This window comes from Python bivittatus, unplaced genomic scaffold (assembly GCF_059951505.1).
Source record: "Python bivittatus isolate LINGU-HERP-01145 unplaced genomic scaffold, Pbiv_v1 ctg000340_np1212, whole genome shotgun sequence".
Taxonomy (NCBI): domain Eukaryota; kingdom Metazoa; phylum Chordata; class Lepidosauria; order Squamata; family Pythonidae; genus Python; species Python bivittatus.
In genome coordinates, this window is record NW_028277056.1 from 30065511 (window position 1) to 30082709 (window position 17199).

Below are 17199 nucleotides of genomic sequence, written 5' to 3' on the forward strand. Positions count from 1 at the left end.
AGATATCATCAGTACATTGATAATACCCAATTATATATCTCTGCCCCTGACGAATTAACCAACGCTGTGAACACCTTATCCCTGTGCCTGGAGGCTGTGAGGGTCTGGATAGGGAACAGGCTTCAACTGAACCCTGGCAAGACTGAGTGGCTTTGGGTTTTGGGGCCTAGCGGTTCTAGGACTATGCCATCTTTGATGCTGGATGGGGTGGCGCTGCCCCAGACAGACCCGGTATGCAACTTGGGGGCCATCCTGGACTCATGACTCCTGCTCAAAGAGCAGGTGGCAATTGTGGCTAGGAGGGCCTTTGCCCAGCTTCATATTGTGCACCAGTTGCACCCATTAATGGATCAGGGGGCTCTGTTCACTATCACTCATACCCTAGTCACCTCCCATTTGGACTTCTGTAATGCGCTCTACATGGGGTTGCCCTTGAAGAGTATCTGGAAGCTTCAGCTACTGCAAAATGCAGCAGCATGGGCAGTTATGTGTGCCCCTAGAACAGTGCACATTACACCCCTGCTCCACGAGCTGCATTGGTTGCCAATTTGCTTCCGGGTCCAATTCAAGGTGCTGGTTTTCACCTTTAAAGCCCTTCATGACATGGGGCTGGATTATCTGAGGGACCACCTCTCCCTGATTACTCCCCCCTGTCCCATCAGATCTGGCAGAAAAGGCATGCTGTGGGTCCCGTCTGTCAGGGAATTACACTTGGTGGGTCCCAGGAGACTGGCCTTCTCTGCAAGTCGCTCAAGACCTGGCTATGCCATCAGGCCTGTGGTCCCAGGGGACCTGGGAGATCTTGCAATGGCTCCCTTACTGCGGCTAACATCATCCTTTCTTGTTTGTGTGCTTTTTATAGTTTTTAATAATGAATGTTTTAAATATATTTCTTGGTTTTTTAATTAAGTGTTGTATGCTGCCCAGAGTCACTTTTTTGTGAGATGGGCGGCCATACAAATTTGATAAATAAATAAGCAAATAAATAAATAAATAAATAAATAAATAAATTTCCCTATGAAATCATGTTGCCTACTTTTATTTCATACCTTATGAAAAGAAAAACAATACTTGCCTTAGGTACAAATCCCAGAACTCTGTTGAGTTTGATGATGACACATGGCTTGCCATCTTGGTAACCAAAAGTAGGATCTTCTATCCCAGAGCAATTTTCCAGCCAACTGCGATAGAACTTGCAAGATGGCAGGCCACCTTGAGAGCCATCAAAGGGTCCTCTGTTTTTGGGAGGAGAAGGTTCAGCTGATGGTATGCATCAGGGAAGACAGAAGAAGAGGTCAATATTACTTATATACATTTTAGTCAACACCACATTTTTTAAAATTTACATGTAGTGCTTATTAACTTAAGATCCAGAGAGCAACAAATTTCCTGTTCCACTTTATTTTTAAGCAGAATAAGAGTGTAATATGTATTTTACAGTTTTGCATCACTGCTGTTCCTCTAACTGGTATAAGATAATTTTTTACAGTGATTACATCCCAACACACACTGATACCAAAACATACAATCCTCCTGACCATACATTTTTCTTAATCTGAGTATGTTTAAAAATGATTGCATGTAGAAATAAGCAGCTTGAAGATTATAGGAACCTTGTCTCTTTACAAAGAAGCCTGTCCAAGGTCAGTCTTGGGATATTAGATATACAAGAGACTGCTAGCTTTAAGACCATCAACAAACTTTCAGATGAATCAAATTAAAAATAAATTAAAATATTTGCCAACAAAATCAAATCTACTCACTGCCACAGTTCTCAAAATGGATGTCTTGCTGTTTTTCTTTCTCATAATCCTTCAAGAATTTCTCAAGTAGGTCTGTGTATGTCTTATATGAGTTAGGATCAGAAGGGTTGAAAGAAATCTCCATTTTAAGGACTTGGGGAACATTTGTCAATCCTGGAAGGAAAAGGAAAATAGCAGTTAACTTACAGGAAGATAAGCCAACTAATAGGGCTTGTGACAATGAAGCATTTCCGAGAACAGTGCTAACTCAGGAGAGAAAGGTGAAAACTCTGTGCTATCAACTGATTGATGACCAGGAAGTTCATGACGATTCAGTGTTTAAAATTACTTGCTGCTCTTCTCCCTTAGCAAAACTGCTTTTTTGTTCCTAGCTACAAAGTCCTGACACAGACTTTAGCCACATGGCCTATGATTCAGAAATGTGTGTCATGCTTCAGGCAAATGTCCTTATACAAAAGGAAAATTTGAAAAGAGGCATAATATTCTTTGCATTTTGACTAGGTTGCTGTATGCATGGAAAAAGTTATATATGAAGTTTTTTAAATCTTATTTTTTTACAATTGAAGTCTCTCTATGAATATAGGCATCTGATATAAACCACAATGTCAAAAATGACCCCCCCCCCAAAAACCCCACAGCCTTTTGTACATGCATTCGAACACTGAATACGTCTGCAAATAAACCATGAAGAACAGCAACTAGTAGACTGGGGTTTGAGTGGGGGGAAGGAAGCATTATCAAAAGGATTATGGAGGAAAATAGACTAACATCGAATCAAAACATAGGATCAAAAAGCAAATAATCAAAGCTTCACTGCAGTGTTTATCAGACAGTACTACTGGAGGGGGACCTTACCAAGGGATAGTGAGAGACACCCCTACAAACAAAATAGATGCACTAACATTTATACATTTCAGAAAAGGGGAAGGGAAAAATGATGCATACATACATATTCATATGATGATGCAGGCATACATACGTAAATAATAGATCTCGAATTACTTTCTCCCTCTGCTATCAGTTTCAAAGAAAACTATTGTTCTAAGAGAAAAGAAACAAATCAAAGGGAGGGGGCAGTTTAGAGTGCCAAAATGCCAGGACAGGATCATGAGTTGTCATGGGAATGCTCTGATAAAATTGGTGTAAGCCAACTCCAAGGCTATTGCAAATTCCTTACGTTGCAATTGAATTTATGTGTTCCCATCTGAAAACTTATTTTCCTCACAGTTCCAATAATAATTACAACAACCCCTACCTTATTTACTGATTCCTGCTGCTCCTCCCGCCCCATTAATGTCTTTTCGGTATTGCAGTTAACCAGCAAACCTGTTCTAGAAAGCTCTGCGTTTGTATACAACCACCCACACACACTAAATTTGAGGACTGTTGAAGGCCATGCTGGCCGAGAATCCGTAGAGTTGCAATCCTAACACATCTGGGGGGCACCAGCACTCTAGGGAGACTGGGAGATCTCTGCTGAGGCATGGGTGCACAAGGGAAATTGTGAGAAGGGGCAAGACCTTGAGGAAGAGAGGCTGTAGCTAGAAAGGACTGAGCTTCACATGTTGCTTGGAGTTTAATTGATAATTTCTTAAAAAGCTGCAAGCCTCCTACTTGTGGCTTGTCACGGAAAAGTGTCACATTATCTTGGACCTGATTATCAGCACTCTACAAATAGCTGCCTCCCAAGTAGTTTGCCAAGTTGTTCAGCGCTTTCAACCCCGTTTAAACCCCGTTTAAAAGCTACCATTTATTCCAAGGATATCAAGATGGGATTCTACCATATCATTGCAGCAACTCTGTGAGGCTGAGAGGGATTCAGTCACACAGCAAGTTTTATGGCTGGGTTAAATGGGGACTTGAACTTAGGCCTCCAAGCCATTCCACAGGGCCATATTTTAAAAAAAAAAAAAATAGTTGGAAGAGAACTGAGTAGAGAAATACAGCCAGGGCAGAAACAAAATGTACTTTCATTTGTATTTAAATGTAATGGCATTTAAATTATATTAATCAGAATGAATTAATATGATTACTTCCCATGTCTTTGATAATTGTTCAGATATATTAAAAATACAATATTCTGGCACTTTTCTGTGCCGGTATACACCAGTATTCTGGCCAGTATTCTGTGCCAACTGTATCTAAGACTGTTCATTTACCTGATACATTAGCATAATCTCCTGTTAGTGAGATGTGTGGAGAACCTCTTGTGATCATCAAACATTCAGTAATAACCTATTTTTGAGTAAGTAGAACCATATGAAAACCTGTGTTCACAATAACAGTACAGACGAGGAAAGTATTCAAACCCTGGTCAAGTCATTCATTCAAGTCCTTTTTCTACCTAGAGTGCTAACCATTTTAGCATTCTGGAGAAGTCCTCCCCTTGCTAGCATTAATATGACATTTTTCTCCCACAGACAATTGTGAGTTCAGCTACATAAATATTGGTTCCCATGTGAGTATATAGGGTCCTGGCCAATGCACGTGCAGCCTTACACATGAAGTCTTTCCTCCTGCAGACCATTGCACTAAGTATTAGGTATTCTGGATGGGGCTTCAGTGTTAGTTATTTATGGGTGAATGTAGAGGTAGGCAATTAGTTGCTTTGGAGTTCAATTCTCATTGGCTTCAGTACGGATAATATAAGTTGTGCAAATTGACAGGGTGTAACACAAAAATTATCTGTAAAACTATCTGTCATTAAGCGAGACATCATGTGACCGCAACTTGCAGTTTTACTGCTGGCTTCTCCATTGACTCTGCTTGTTGGAAGCTGGCTGTGAAGCTCTCAAATGATGACTGCATGACTGTGGGACAATATGATGGTTGTAAATGCCCTCCAGTTGCAAAGCACCCAAATCTCGATCATGTGACTGCAGGGGTGCTGCGGTGGTCATAAATGCAAGGGCCGGTCATAAAGTTACTTTTTTAGCACTGTCACAACTTCAAACAGATGCTAAACAGGGCAGTCGTTAAGTGAGGACTACCTGTATGTGTGAACCACCACTCTACAGATACTCTAAGAGATGTAGATGATACAACACTAAACAGTGTTGTAGTTCAAATTATAATCCACAGCGACAACATTCTAGGTTCCAATTAGCATATTTTACAGGCTGGAGAAAGGTTAGTATATCACTGACTTCTCACATTGTCTCCAAACAGTTTCAGATAGTACAATCAGTGCCAGTAATTTAGTTAGCCAGCCAGCCTTTGCTAATATCTGAAGCTTCAGACGGGTGATGGGAGGAATAAATCAATTATGAATTTCAGTTTCCCAGTTTCTCACTTTCCTAAGTTTATGTCTATCAGGCTCTGTTTCCACATCAGCTTCAGTTTTATTATGTTTTTTTTAAAAAAAACACATAAAAAACACATGAAAAAGCACAAACATTCATATTAATTTTATATGCATTCCCCTAACGCATTTAGTTTGATATAAACATATTTGAATGCTATATAGTAGAACATAGGATAGAAATAGTGCTTTACAAGCAGCTTCCCACATCACTGACTTCTGATTCAATCCTAGGGACTTCCAGTAAAATGATTTAGTTTATTACTGAGTTGACTGCCTTCTAATCCTGCTCATATTGCACAAAAGCCAATGACATTTCAGCCCCTAGCACTTCAGTACACTCACAACATAGCTCCCATCCTGTCCCAGCCAAATATCTGTCTATTCAGAAAACTAAAATGTTCATCACCAATAGGCAGTGAAAACTAGTTTGAACTGAAATTCCAGCACACAGTGAAAAAGGATCCTCTGGCTACCTTTTCTTACATATTATTTCTCCCTGTGTATAACTTTCCTTTTAACTGCTAATTTCTTTGGAAGTATGGGATGGAGCAGGGGACAGTTTGCGCATTGCTACTGGCATAGTGGGTGGCTCTGAATGGCATTCTTTAAACGGAACTGATTCCTTGTTCCAGCTAGGAGGGCACCTGATGCAACTCAGGATTTTGCATGCCAAGCACCTGGACAGCTGGAGGGGAGGGGGAGGCTGAAACTAGACAACCTCATCTTTATTCTTGGATTGTTTGGGATGGTGGCCAGATACAAATGTAGTATTGTTTGTCCAGTCTGTCAGTCCACTGGATACTCTGTATTGTCTAGGACTCGTGGCTCCTATTTGGGAAGGGGAAAAACACCACGTACATGGCTCCATTCAGGGATTAATCTAACCTGCTTACTCTTTTCATACTTGTTTTACTAATTCCTCATGTGTGGAGTACAACTCCCATTATTTCCAGGGCTGGAGGTTATGAGAGTTGTATATGCGATATATATGAATGACACCAGACTGGAGAAAGCTGCTTTATATTCTCCTTCTTTTTCTCAGAATATAATACAATAAATACAGATTTAGCCACTTTAGCTAAATCTGTATTTATTGCCTTAAGGGAAGAAAAATCTACCCAGGTCAGTGCATATTAGCATCCTTGACCTACAAACACAGCTCTGTCTTGGTGTGAATACAAATGATAATTGAAGAGGCTTGGTTGTGGAACACATAACACTGAGCTATCAAACTGTTGGATTTTTTGAAACCTTGCATTTTGTTTCTCAACACAGATTAGAGAGTATTGAAAGCAACTGGGTCTAGAAGCAACAATAACTGAACACAATGTTGTTGTTTTTAACTCCAACTGCAACAGTGTTTTTGAGAAAGTTGATTAAAATTTAATTGAAATGCCTGATGCATGTTTAACGCTAAGGGGAGATTAAATTCATGTTGCGGCTCTGATTGATTCTACCACACATTACATTTAGTTAGGTGGAAGTTCTGTTTCATGTTGGGACATCCACCCCAGAGTGAGCAAGCAACACAGGGGTACAATTCTATATTGAAAACTTGTGCAGGAAGGGTCTAAAATCAGCCATTTCTAAACCTTTACAAAGTGGTTTGTCTTTGTCTTGATAAGGTGATTTGTACCATGGAGATGATGCAGTTCTTACTGAGGTGAATACGTAATACAGTCCTCCTCAACAAGGCACTTATCATGGACTTGGGGTCTTGACCAGTAATTCCAGTAGCTGAACAGAGGAGTTAGAAGAAACCTCTGTACATGTGCAAAAGCCTTTTCTGGCTATTAGAATTGCCAGACAAGTATGAAACCGAACAGCTACATACTTTGAGGTCTGCACAAAGAGAGGGGGGCTGCATTGCTTTGCAAAGCACCTTTGATAGGTAGATTTTCACAAACCTTTGTTGAAGCCAGGCACCTTTTCTAAACGTTGTGAAGGGTAAGCTTTCATATTTTACAACTTTTACTAATCATGTAATTTTCAGAAAGCTGGTCTACAGGCATTTTTTTCTCCCAAACCAAAAGTTGAGAGCCAGTTTAATGTAGTGGTTAAGGCATCAGGCTAGAAACTGGGAAACTGTGAGTTCTAGCCCCGCCTTAGGCACAAAGCCAGCTGGGTGACCTTGGGCCAGTCACTCTCTCTCAGGCTAAGAAGTTGGCAATGGCAAACCACTTCCAGAAAACCTTGCCAAGAAAAGTGCAGGGACTTGTCCAGGCAGTCGCTAGGAGTCAGCACTGACCTAAAGGCACCAAAAAAACAAACAAACAAACCACCAACCCTCCCCCCGCCAAAGTTGCCCCAATCATCTTGCCTATAATTGTAACTGTACCTCCTTTCAAAGTATATACATACCTTGCCATGGATATTTTACAATAGAACATGCATTACAATATCAGATTAAGCATTTCATTAACCCTAGCCCCTCCAGGCAGCAATCAGTGCACTGAATTGAAGACAACATAATTTTGAAGCCAATTACATTGTAACAATTACAATAAAATTGTTGTTTTTATCAATCAGTATTGGGGGACATACATGGAGGACAAAAGTGGTTTCAAGACAGTTCCATTTTCAGAATAGAAGGGGTTGTCTTATCCTAGCCATTTCTAAAATGTGTTCCCCAGATGTGTTAGGCTACAAATTGTATCATTTTGAGTCAAAAGCTTGAAGGAGGATGCCTTTGTCTTCTCTGTCCATCATCCCCAAGCTTTCTGAATATTTATACGTGAAGAAAGAAGGAAGGAAGGAAGGAAGGAAGGAAGGAAGGAAGGAAGGAAGGAAGGAAGGAAGGAAGGAAGACGGATGGGTATCTGTCTAAGAAAACTCATTCATCTTTCAGAACTCTTATTGGTACTGGCCAGTTTCTGTGTGTAATTAAATTAAATTTAAATTAAATTAATGAAATGTAGCACATGGCTACAGCTACATGATAAAGGATATCTTTTGCAAAAGATCCCAGATACAATTCACAGCATCTCTAGGTAGCCCTGGAAAAACACCTGCATAGACAGTCACCTCGAGGTAGTCTACATAATACTGAGCTAAGTACACCGGTGGGTGATTAAACAGCAGCTTTTCCCACTAAAAATAGACAGTCCTTATACCTGGGAGATTACAGTACTGATAGCCAAAAGACTATATTATTGCCAACTCTGCCACTCAACTGTTACATTTTTTCTACATGTTCTCAACATGTAGCATATTTAATATTATGCCAAGACTGGGGCAGCTGTCTTTGATGTAAAAATATTCATTCCATGATTCACACATTACCATAGCACTGATGCTTTGCTAACAATGGATTGTATTTGCACAAATTGAGTGCTTGACAAAGTCCTGACTACTAAACATAGAAGAGTAGTCATATGTAATTTATTTGTCTCAGGTGATCTTACAATAAAACTTAGCAACTTAGTTGTTTTTCATTTCTTACCTTCCATAAGTTTTAATAGAAGAGGATATGTGTAGCTCAGGGTTGAACTGTGGAGTACTTGGGGTTCTCTGAGCTTGGTTGTTTTCTTGCAAACGTTTCATTACCCGGCTAGGTAACATCTTCGGTGCAAGAAAACAACCAAGCTCAGAGAACCCCAAGGACTCCACAGTTCCATAAGTTTGCATTATATGGTTACCTCTACAAAATAAATAATTCTCCCTTGGCTTTCACTAAAGGGCAAACAAGAATACTTCCTTCTAGCAACCCTGCCCTTCTCTGTAACCTGAACCCAACAATGCAGTATGGGCATGTGGTCAGGAAACAGGATGAGAAAGTTGCCCTAATGCTGAGAAAGAATTCAGGAAATAAATATTGTGCCAATAGCTCATTCAAATCAGTGCAGATCAGTATATACAGTACATTTACACACAGAGACCACATATTGACTGTTCCAAATTGTAGGACTATTTCAGAGGGAAATTAATAACACATTATCACATATTTCATGTGAGTCTTGCCTAAATTAGTTTCCATATGACTGGAGCTGGCAGCTTACACAACAGAGTGTGTAAGGCACACTTTGTCCTTGAAGGCCCAGTTAATAAAAGAAAATTTCTCAGATGGGATGGCAGCAGGCTGGTCCTACTAACAAAAGACTCCTCCTTCTCTCAAGGCTCTGTTTAACTTGACAACTTTTATATGCATGTATTAGAATAAGGAACTGATGGGTCCTCCCTGAGTTTCATCTTTGGATTAGAGTATTTGTCTTTCCAGTGGTTTCAAGAACCATACAAGTCACACATAAAGCCAAGTGAAAAGTTTCCAATGGGTAATTCTATTAATACATGCCACGGTTAAAAGCACGAATTGACTGATTCCAAGTAAAGAGAGTAGATACAAGCTTTAGGTAACTGTACCTGTATAAGTACAATAGATTAGTTAATGAAAATCATAAGGCAAACAACATTTTAGCATGCTCTGCCTTTCTCTCATTTTTAGGCCACTTTTCTAGACAAATTCCTCCCAAAACAGTTTATAACAACAAATTATAATACTGAGTCTAGATAACATTACTGAAAATGTTAATATAAAAATCCATAATAAACAATATATTTAAAACATAAAATAGTAAATTACAGTAACAAACAATTAAGTCAATAATATTTATATCCTTGAACATCTGGCATTGATGGGAGTTGTAGTCTAAAACATATGGAAACATATGGTTGGGAAAAGTTGCAGATAACATGGAAACTAATTGTATGGCTATCACTAGTGTGCAGTGACCCAAATTTGGCTAAAGTGAATGATACTTAATTCCACAAATATCAAAGGAACCAGTTAGTCCTGACTGAATTAACTCTAACCCCTTTATTTAGTACAATATTTTACCAGACTGTCTATTTACTTGCTCCACATCAAAATCTGAAACAGATTAGAAAAAAGAAGGAAGGAAGGAAGGAAGGAAGGAAGGAAGGAAGGAAGGAAGGAAGGAAGGAAGGAAGGAAGGAAGGAAGGAAGGAAGGAAGAAAGCATCAGGTAAAAGAAAACTTGAAATTCTAGAGTGCTTGGAACATTTTATAAAGCAGCAGACACATCTCTGATGGAACGCAACAATCATTGTAATCACTGAATGTGATAAGGCTGATCTCCCTGTGAATGGAGAATTTAGACACTACTGAAAAATCAAGCTCCTATGTCCAAACTAATCACATCTCCAGATTGGTGGGTTACTAACTATCCATACCAACTTGAGGAAAGTTAATAAAATTATGTCATATATCATTTTGGTGAGTAAGTTTAACTTAGAACTCATAAACATGAGTGTTGATATTATAAGAAAACTGAATTCTATCTTGAATATTATTTCCTTTCATGAGCATTGATATTGTAAACTTTACAGTGTCAATGACTATAATATATGACTATATATATTGTCAAGAGAAGTATTAGTAATAGTTTAAAATACAATTTGAATATACTATACAGAATATAAAAACAAGTACAATTTCTGTTGTATTCATTAAATAGCTACCATAGGGATAAAACCACATGTCACACCAATTTACCGATGTGCTATTTGCTACCCCTTCCCTAGCACCCCTGTTTATCTTTCTCTTTTTCCTAGGAGGATGGAAAACCAAGCATGATTATCCATAGGGGGCATCCTTAGTGATGTTATCATAAAAATGTCATAACATACATACTTGTGTCAGACATTAGGACACACGTACATAGTGGCAGTATTAGCCTGATGACATTATCACTTTTTAAAAATCATCCTGGTTTGTTACAGATATCACTGACACATGTATGACCTCTCTGTGACTCATTAAAGCAGCTGCATCTGTTTGCAGAATAACATATTAGCAGAAGCCTCCCAAGGCCGGTTGCATGATCCTACAAAGACATCTAACTGCTTTAACTAGTGATTGAAAGGTGGTGTATTCATGCTCTTGTGCATTGTGAAACACCCCCCTTTTTTACAGTAATTTTATTAAAAATTACAATTAAAAAGATGAAAACGAATATAAACTAAAAAGATAAAAGAATAAAAAGAAAAAATAGAAAGTGCAGAAAATAAGAGAAAGAAAAATAGAAAAGAAAGAAAAAATAAGAATATAGTAGAGAAAAAAAGAGAAGACTTCCCCCTTCATAACAAGTATAAACAATTTTAGTAACTTATCACCTTTTCTTAAAATACAACAAATAATCTCTTCTTCCCATATCCCATCTCTTATCCTTAAAGCCTCATTGTTCAGTCCTGATTAGCAAAAATCCATTAAGGGTTACCAGATAACAACATATCTATTTTAACCTTGATCAAATGAACCAACATTATATTCCTTCCTTTTAACAATCTTGATCTTTAATCCCTTCAAATAATGTCCTAGAACTTGATTTCTTTTAATTTTTTCTTTATCCTTTCTCACAAAATTCTTCAAAGTTTGAAGAAGTCTCCTTTGTAAATCCAATGTAGGAAAGTTATCCAGGTGACTTTTTTGGTTTGTTGTTTGTATATCCCTTTTAATTATTAAGACATCAGCCGGCTTCTTTTGTATGTCCAGTGCAGCATCTTTTTCCATATCATTCTTGTACCCTGTCATTTTTAAATCCACTTTCAGGTCAGTCTCAGTCTTGCCTGGTAAAACTTGTTCCTCTTCCATAACAACTTTTAAACACAGTCTATCTATAGAGGCAGACACTCTTAAAATTAACTGCTGGATCCATTGTCAAAAATATCCTTCAATATGTTTAATGTTAAAATATTTTGCTCCATTCTGTACTAGTAAGTCAAATTTAAGTGTTCTTCTCCTTTAATTGTAAACTTTAGTTCATTCTGGTTCCCTCTAGTGTCCAACCTTCAAATTCTCATCCTACCATGTTTTTTTTTGTTAAAGAGAATGCAAAACAAAACCATTTTCCAACAGGTAGGACTCTTATAATTAATTCCAAAATCTTATTTCAAATACAACTGGGCCCTTAGTCCATTTGTAACTTTCCAGAATCAAAGTTCTAATCCCCTTTTGCTGTTTGTGCCAAAAGAATTTTAAAAAAAATCCTTAAACTTTTATTTAAAACTTCTTTCACTAAGGATTGAAGGAAACTCATCCAGTGCTGTAAAGCATGTCAATCCAAAGATTCCTAATAGCTGAAAAGCAGTTAACAAGCAACTTCTGAAAGTGATTAGAAAAGGAAGTATGTGAACCCAGTGTCCTTTTTAAAGTTACTGACCACGTTTTGAGAAAAAAGATGAGCATTCCCTTGTCTCCCAGAGCTCTAAACCTGCCAGAGACAGCTGCGATGCGTTCTCCTTGTGAGGAGCAACTGTATGGAACATTTGTGGGTGATCTCAAGTTCTCTCCTTGTCCAGAGAGGAATTACAAAGTGTCAGTCTATTTGCCGGCTCTTCATTCTGCTGCAGTCATCGGCTCTGATTTTAGTGGAGCCATCTTCAGTTTACCATTTCTTCCCCAGAAGTCCCCTGAAACACCTTTCCAGATGTTAATTTATTATTATTATTATTAATTAAATTTATATGCCACCTAATTCACAGCAACTCTGGGCGGTTTGTGCAGCTTACATTGAAATCCAGATGTTTCAAGCAGCCACTTCCATTGAAGCTCTGGTGGTTCACACAATAACCCCATGTGTTACATGGCAACAAGTCATATATTGAATTGGAATCAGGGCTGATTTCAAATCCAGTGACATAACAGCTTTTCCTTCATGCAATGCTGTTGCACTTAGGACTGTTCAACTCAATAGACTTGACCTGAATTTAGTCAAACTTGAGAGAAACCCATTGAAATCAATGGGGAAGATGAGGCATGACTATGCTAAGCATGCCTATATTGGATTCAATGAAAAAGCTTTCTTTCCTCATTTATTTTCTGACTTCTTTAAAATTTGAGGACTTTATGTCAGCCTGTCAAGTCCTTTAAGGCTGGCAAACTCTGGAAACAAGAACCACTTGGACTTCTACAATGATCATTATTGCTAGTAGAAAAATGTAGGAGAATCCTTCTTAAAAGCCTGCCAGAGCAAATCTCCACATGAACTTAGACGTAGCATGATTAAAGCATATTTATTGAGTCTCTTTCTCAAATTTTCCCCATCTCTGGACTAATGAATCTTTTCTGTAATGGTCCAGTTCCTTCCTCTGTGTTCCCAGGGTCTGCTAGATATTCCATCCCAGAGTTACAGTTATTTATAAGTTTTAATTTCATCTTAAAATCTGATAAATACCCTACACTCAGTATTTTCTAGAATAGATACTATTTATATCAAGCAATCTATTATTCTCTTTTCTCCCTGCCCTTTCTTAATGCAGTATCTTGTCCACAACTTTTTTTTTTTAAGTTATGATCAAGCCACTCCTGAAGAAATCTATACTATACCCAGAAGATATAAATAATTTTAAAAAGTTGGGTGAAGGCATCACTTTCCTTCTTGCAACCTAGGTTCCTATGTAAATTGTTTTCTGTGTCTTCCTGTCTTTGTCCTTTACATTCTAGGAGGGACAGATGAAAGGAAGAGCTGAGAGCATTTCATCTTTAACTGTTATGTGGAAAAGAGAATTTTAGTACAGACAGATTGCCATGCAAAGTCATTTCTCACTACTGATTTAAACCGCCATTCACCTCTGCATATGCCATTACAAACCAATGTTACTGTTCAATTGGCTGTCTACATTATAAACCCCTCTTTTGCTTCTGTTGAAACTCCCTGCCCAAATCCATTGTCTAAATGTGTAGATACGTCAATCATTGCAGGCACTCTCTGGCTTTGTTGCCATCCCCTTCACTTTACCAAGCAGGTGGAAAACTTCCATGAACCAGAGTAGTGCAGCAAGAATGGAGTGGGTCTGACATCATTGCCAGTTTCTGACGTGTAGGCATTGTACAAATTAATAATATGAAAAGAAAATAATGGGAAGATGATTCCTAATCATAAGCTTACATTATGTGTTTTTTAAATTAACTGAGCTGCACCAAACAGATTCTAATTCAGACAGATATAATTAGATATACTATCTAGGGGACACCAGAACAGAAGTAGCTCCAGAGAAGAGACAAAGACAAATGTTCCCTGATTGTAAAAATACCTAGGCCCTGTAGAGCTAGATAACAGTAACTGACCAGCCTCTGGGCAATCTTCTATCTTACTTCACCAATGGAAAGTGTTTAAAATGGAAAAATACAGGAACCTGGCAAATTATAAACACAGGCGCAGTTTGATATCTCTCGTTCTTTGCAGGATGCTGCAGTGAGGAAAAACACTGCCACTTTAGAGTTGTGTAACTACTGATTTTTGAAAATATGCCCTTTTCCTTCCACAGATAAAGCAATGGAATTATCTTCCTCTGCTTAATATGGTTGGAAGCCTGGATAGAAGCTGATTTCAGAAATGAGGAGCAGGAAGGTGATGTCTATAGAGGGAACATAGTTGTTTTTTTTTTTAAAGCACACATGAATTAAGGAAGCAAATGCTAGGAAAGAAATCTTACAGTAGATTGGTTTTGTATATGGTAACTGCACCAGGATTATTGCATGCAAAACAATGGAAGAATAATGAAATTCCCACAGTAGAGGAATGGATTGTGAAAATGTCACAATTTGCAGAAATGGCAAAATTGACCTGTTTGGGCAGAGAAAAAGCAACAGAAACTTTTCTGAAAGACTGAAAACCTTATATGGAAATGAATTGAAGATTTATGGATTTGAAGATTAAGAAAGATATGGATTAAATGAGGGGCTGAAGGGACTTGTATAACTTTTAAGAGAGACAGGGCTGCAATTATTCGTTGAAAAGAAGGTTGGAAGTCATTCATATATTTCTTAACTGTGATAACATAATTTAAAACTGTTTAAAACATTGGCTGGGGGTGAATTAGATAATAATATGAGAGATGAAAATGTAGAACTGGAAGGATAACTTACCTTACGATGCAGAAGGTAATGTAACATTTCCAGGTTTGCTAAATAATTTGCCTGACCTGCCTGACCTTAAACCAGCCCTCCTCACCTTCAGACATATTGGACTTCAACTCCCAGCTTTCCCACCAAATATGATCATGATAGGATTGTAGTCCAATATGTGTACACAACACAAGTTTGGGGATGATTGTTTTAGCAGTTTTAACAGTTCTGATGAATTTTTTTTCTCTCTCTCTCAGTAAAGAATGACAGAAAAAAATTGAAAGAGGCAGTTAAAAGGTGATTGCCATATCTCTACAGCTCCAAAGGCAAGCCCATATCCATCCCACTGCAATGGGGCATGTAATTAGCCTACCCAGCTATCCTCATAGTTACCTGGGGGTGCTATTCGGTCCTGATATTTGGGCTCGAATTCGCTGATAGTGAGCAGCAAGACTTGAATGGTCCCAATGAAGATGCCTGCCAGGCAGCCATAGAAGATCAGGTAGAAGAGGAAGATCTTAACTGTGACAAGAGAGAACAAATACTGCTATTAAGGACAAGGGGTTAATAGGCCATCAGAATACATAGCAGTTTTTCAAGATTACCAGTACAAGTCACATTAAAGTCAACATTAAAGCCAATTGCTATGAAGGAAGGATAGTAAACTCAAGCAATGGGATCTAAAATAAGAGATCAGAACAGAGCAATTTTTTAAAGTTGTGAGTTCTCATAAACACTGCAATCCTAAATACATTTACTTAGGATGGACTTGCTTGCTGCAGGTTGTGATAATTATAATCCAACACACCTAGAAAGTATCATGTTGGGGAAAACTGGCTGATATTGTTAGAATTAGAACGTACCTAGTTGAATCTCTGGGCCCTTAATGGGATTCAGGAGCAGTCCATTTCCAGCTTCAACATAACTCCTCCTACTAGCAAACTCAGTGTCAATAAGTTGGCTTATACTCCAAAGCTGGACCACTGAGATATAAGGGATATAGACCGTAAATATGGTAATAAGGTGATGTAGTGGTTAGGATGTTGGACCAGGATTGGAGAGATTCAGGAAGCTTACTAAGTGACTTTGGGCCAGCAATTCTCTCTCAGTCCAACCTATCCCGTGGGGTTGCTGTTGTGGAGAAACATAAAAGGACAGAGCACTTGAGCCTCTATACAGAAGGCAGGACATAAATCCAATAAATAAATGAATAGGAGACAACTATGGACATTAATCACATTCAACTCACACCCCATTTTGTTACAGATGGATCTAGAATCTACACATATGATTGTGGATGTTTCTTACCTAGTAACCTTCAAATATGCTTTTGGAATTATATCCATATCTGAAGTTGCATAAAAACCCAGCTCACTATAATAGTTATCTTGATTAAACTCCATGTTTCCAAGATTTTGAAGTCTCTCCCCCAGATTTATTTGAACTTAGATCCTCTTATGCAGACTCAGTTCTCAACAGCTCCCTCATACTTTGCTTTTATATTTATTTATTTTATTTATCAAATTTATATGGCCGCCCATCTCACCAAATGTGACTCTAGGTGGCATACAACAATCAATTAAAACAATAAATATATAAAACAGTCATTGTTAAAATATATACAATAATCATTATTAAAAAATAAAACCACACAGCACAGGAGAGAGTAAATATCAGCCACAGTAATGGAGCTAACTAGAATTTCACTGGTCCCCTGGGACCCCCCCAGGCCTGATGACATAACCAGGTCTTGAGGGATTTCCTGAAAATTAGCAGGGATGGAGCTAACCTCACTTTCGGGGGGAGATTGTTCTGGTCCCATGCCATGAAGGGCTTTAAAGGTTAAAAACAGCACCTTGAATTGGACCCAGAAGCAAACTGACAACTAATGCAGCTTGTGGAGCAGAGCTGTAACACATGCTGTTCTGGAAGCACATATAACTGCCCACACTGCTGCATTCTGCACCAGCTGAAACTTCAGGATACTCTTCAAGGGCAGCCCCACATAGAGCGCATTACAGTACTCCAATCAGGAGGTGACCAAGGCATGAGTGACGATGAGCAGAGTCTCCTTATCTAGGAATGGGCACAACTAGCGCACAATACAAAGCTGTGCAAAGGCCCTCCTAGCCATGACTGCCACCTGCTCTTCGAGCAGGAGTCATGAGTCCAGGAAGGCCCCCAGATTGCACCCCAGACAGACAATGCCACTCCATGCAGCACCAAAGATGGCATAGTCCTAGAACTGGTAAGCCCCAAAACCCAAAG

The 17199-nt window shown here is 38.6% G+C and overlaps 1 protein-coding gene across 1 annotated transcript in view; it reads right to left on the reverse strand.

Moving 5' to 3' along the window:
* Positions 1-17199, reverse strand: part of ATP1B1 (ATPase Na+/K+ transporting subunit beta 1) — a 28749-nt gene that overhangs the window by 7379 nt on the left and 4171 nt on the right. The window contains exons 2-4 of the mRNA XM_015888234.3: positions 15325-15453; positions 1764-1916; positions 1076-1260 (exon numbers count right to left, since the gene is read on the reverse strand). Of these exons, the coding sequence (XP_015743720.1) occupies positions 1076-1260; positions 1764-1916; positions 15325-15453 (467 nt within the window). The remainder of the gene's footprint in view (positions 1-1075; positions 1261-1763; positions 1917-15324; positions 15454-17199) is intronic.